The sequence below is a fragment of the Colobus angolensis genome, unplaced genomic scaffold (genome assembly GCF_000951035.1).
Source record: "Colobus angolensis palliatus isolate OR3802 unplaced genomic scaffold, Cang.pa_1.0 Scaffold265, whole genome shotgun sequence".
In the NCBI taxonomy this organism is placed as follows: domain Eukaryota; kingdom Metazoa; phylum Chordata; class Mammalia; order Primates; family Cercopithecidae; genus Colobus; species Colobus angolensis.
This window is the reverse complement of record NW_012115877.1, coordinates 1,634,235-1,637,243: the sequence shown is the minus strand read 5'-3', so window position 1 is coordinate 1,637,243 and position 3,009 is coordinate 1,634,235. Positions and strand designations below refer to the sequence as shown.

At 38.6% G+C, this 3,009-nt stretch overlaps 1 protein-coding gene across 1 annotated transcript in view; it reads right to left on the bottom strand.

Moving 5' to 3' along the window:
- Positions 1-3,009, bottom strand: part of MAGT1 (magnesium transporter 1) — a 62,846-nt gene that overhangs the window by 38,771 nt on the left and 21,066 nt on the right. Inside the window, exon 3 of the mRNA XM_011947438.1 lies at positions 2,307-2,424. Within this exon, the coding sequence (XP_011802828.1) occupies positions 2,307-2,424 (118 nt within the window). The remainder of the gene's footprint in view (positions 1-2,306; positions 2,425-3,009) is intronic.

Below are 3,009 nucleotides of genomic sequence, written 5' to 3'. Positions count from 1 at the left end.
AAAAAAAAAAAATTAGCAAGGCGTGGTGGCGGGCACCTGTAATTCCAGCTATTCAGGAGGCTGAGGCAGAAGAATCACCTGAATCCAGGAGGCAGAAGTTGCAGTGAGCCGAAATCGAGCCACTGCACTCTAGTCTGGGCAACAGAGTGGGACTCCATCTCAAAAAAACTAAAACTAAAAAGAAAAATAAAAAAAACTAGCCAGGCGTGGTGGCAAGCACCTGTAATCCCAGCTACTTGGGAGGCTGAGGCAGGAAAATTGCTTGAACCCAAAAAGGCAGAGGCTGCCAGTGAGCCAAGATTGTGCCATTGCACTCCAGCCTGGGCAACAGAACAAGACTCTGTCTCAAAAACAAAAAATAGTTGTGAGGGGTCATGATTGACAGAGCAGGTGGGTATGTGATCCAGGGCCCAGGAAACAGGTTCAGTTTCAAACAAGAAAAGATCTACTTTTCTACTAAGACTAGAGGTAAGGGGACAAAAAAAATCAACTCATGATGGACCAGAAACTTAAATCTAAGACCTGAAACCACAAAAATTCTAGAAGATAACATTGTAAAAACTCTTTTTTTTGAGACTGAGTCTCACTCTATCGCCCAGGCTGGCTATCTCGGCTCACTGTAACCTCCGCCTCCTGGATTTAAGCGATTCTCATGCCTCAGCATCCCGAGTAGCTGGGATTACGGGCACCCGCCACCACACCCGGCTAATTTTTGTATTTTAGTAGAGACGGGGTTTCACCATGTTGGCCAGGCTGGTATTGAACTCCTGACCTCGAGTGATCCGACCACCTCAGCCTCCCAAAGTGCTGGGATTACAGGCGTGACCCACCACGCCCAGTTGAAAAACTCTTCTAGACATTCACTTAGGCAAAGAATTCATGGCTAAGACCCCAAAAGCAAATGCAGCAAAAACAAAAATGAATAAATGGGACCTAATTAAACTAAAAAGCTTCTGCACAGCAAAAGAAATAATCTGCAGAGTAAACCAACAACCCACAGAGTGGGAGAAAATATTTGCAAACTGTGCATCTGACAAAGGACTAATATCCAGAATCTACAAAGAACTCAAACAAATCAGCAAGAGGAAAACATACAATCCTATCAAAAAGTGGGTAAAGGACAAAAATAGACATTTCTCAAAAGAAGATATACAAATGGCCAACATCTTATCAGGGAAATGCAAATCAAAACCACAGTGAAATACTACTTTACACCTGCAAGAATGGCCATAATTAAAGTAAAAAAACCATAGATGTTGGCGTGGATGTATTGAAAAGGGAATAGTTTTAACACTGTTGGTGGGAATATAAACTAGTACAACCACTATGGAAAACAGTATGGAAATTCCTTAAATAACTCAAAGTAGAACTACTATTTCACCCAGCAATCCCACTACTGGGTATCTACCCAAAGGAAAAAAAGTCATTATATGAAAAAGACACACACACGCATATTTATAGCAGCACAATTCACAATTGCAAAGATATGGAACCATCCTAAGTGTCCATCAACCAATGAGTGGATCAAGAAAATGTGGTATACATAAATCATGGAATACTACTCAGTCATAAGAAGGAATGAAATAATGTATTTTGCAGCAACTTGGATGGAGCGGGAGGTCATTATTCTAAGTGAAGTAACTTAGGAATGGAAAACCAAGTATCGTTATGTTCTCACTTATGAGTAGGAACTAAACTATGAGGATGCAAAGGCATAAGATTGATATAATGGACGTTGGGAACTTTGTGGGGAAAGGGTCAGAGAGGGATGAAGGATTAAAGGCTACATATTTGGGTACAGTGTACACTGCTAGGGGGATGGGTGTGCCAAAATCTCAGAAATCACCACTAAAGAACTTATCCATGTAACCAAAAACCACCTGTTGCCCCAAAACTATGGAAATAAAAATAAAAATTTTAAAAAAGAGGTAAGGGGATAAAGATATCTATAGTATAGATAGCTATACTAGAGACTTCAATATTACATAATGGTGGGACTCATGCTGTGATTTAAAAAATTCCTTAATACATTATATACTTAAAATGGTTAAAGTGATAAAGTTTGTTTTATATATTTTACTACAATATAAATATATGTTATCTAAATACTACCCAATTTCCATATTCTAGTAGGTTAGCATTGATAACTACATTTTATGGTTAGCTCAAGTTTAGCTTTTAGTTTGCTACCCCAGATCTTACATAAGAGCAATCCCATTTAATGTCTTATAGCCACCGAAAAAAATGTATTCCACTTTCACTATATTTTACCTATTTTTACATTCAGAATAAACCAAAGATCTTACCATTTGAAATACATCAGAGCCTTCATCAAAATCCACCATGGCAAAAAATATCCTGTTGGTGAATGCACTGGAGTATCGCCAGGAGTTTGCCAGGATCTGGAATTCTTCATCAGCTTGCCTGGATGCAATGAGATTTGTGAAGACAACATATAAAACAATTTTTGAAAGCAATCTTGTTTATCACCAGTAAAACAGGTCCAAGCAAGCAATAGCAGTTTTTCCAAAGGGAGAAACAATAAAAAACACTGACAAGTAGGTCAGACTCTGCTGACAGGGTTAAGACAAACCTTGTTTTGGCATAAGAGAAGCCTTATCCAAAGTTAGGGATTTCATGAGAAGTAGTAATTACCTGACTCCGCCTCATACTTTGTGCCTGTCTCTTATCCCAAAACTCTTTCAACAATCACTGGAAATATATAGCTAATTGTCTCTACAGTAACTTTTAATACCCTAAATTACTTCTAAGAGTTCAAAGACAAGACAGAAGTGTATTCCCTAAAGAAAGCAGAAATACAACATTAATCCATTTTTAAAAATCTAAAGTGCAAAAGCTACTTGGTAAATAACACAATCAGATAAATTGTTAGGATGAAAGATAAGAAGAGTCTAGGAATTGAAATTAATTGAGGCCAGGTCACACCTGTAATCCCAGCACTTTGGGAGGCTGAGGTGAGTGGATCACCTGAGGTCAGGAGTTCAAGAC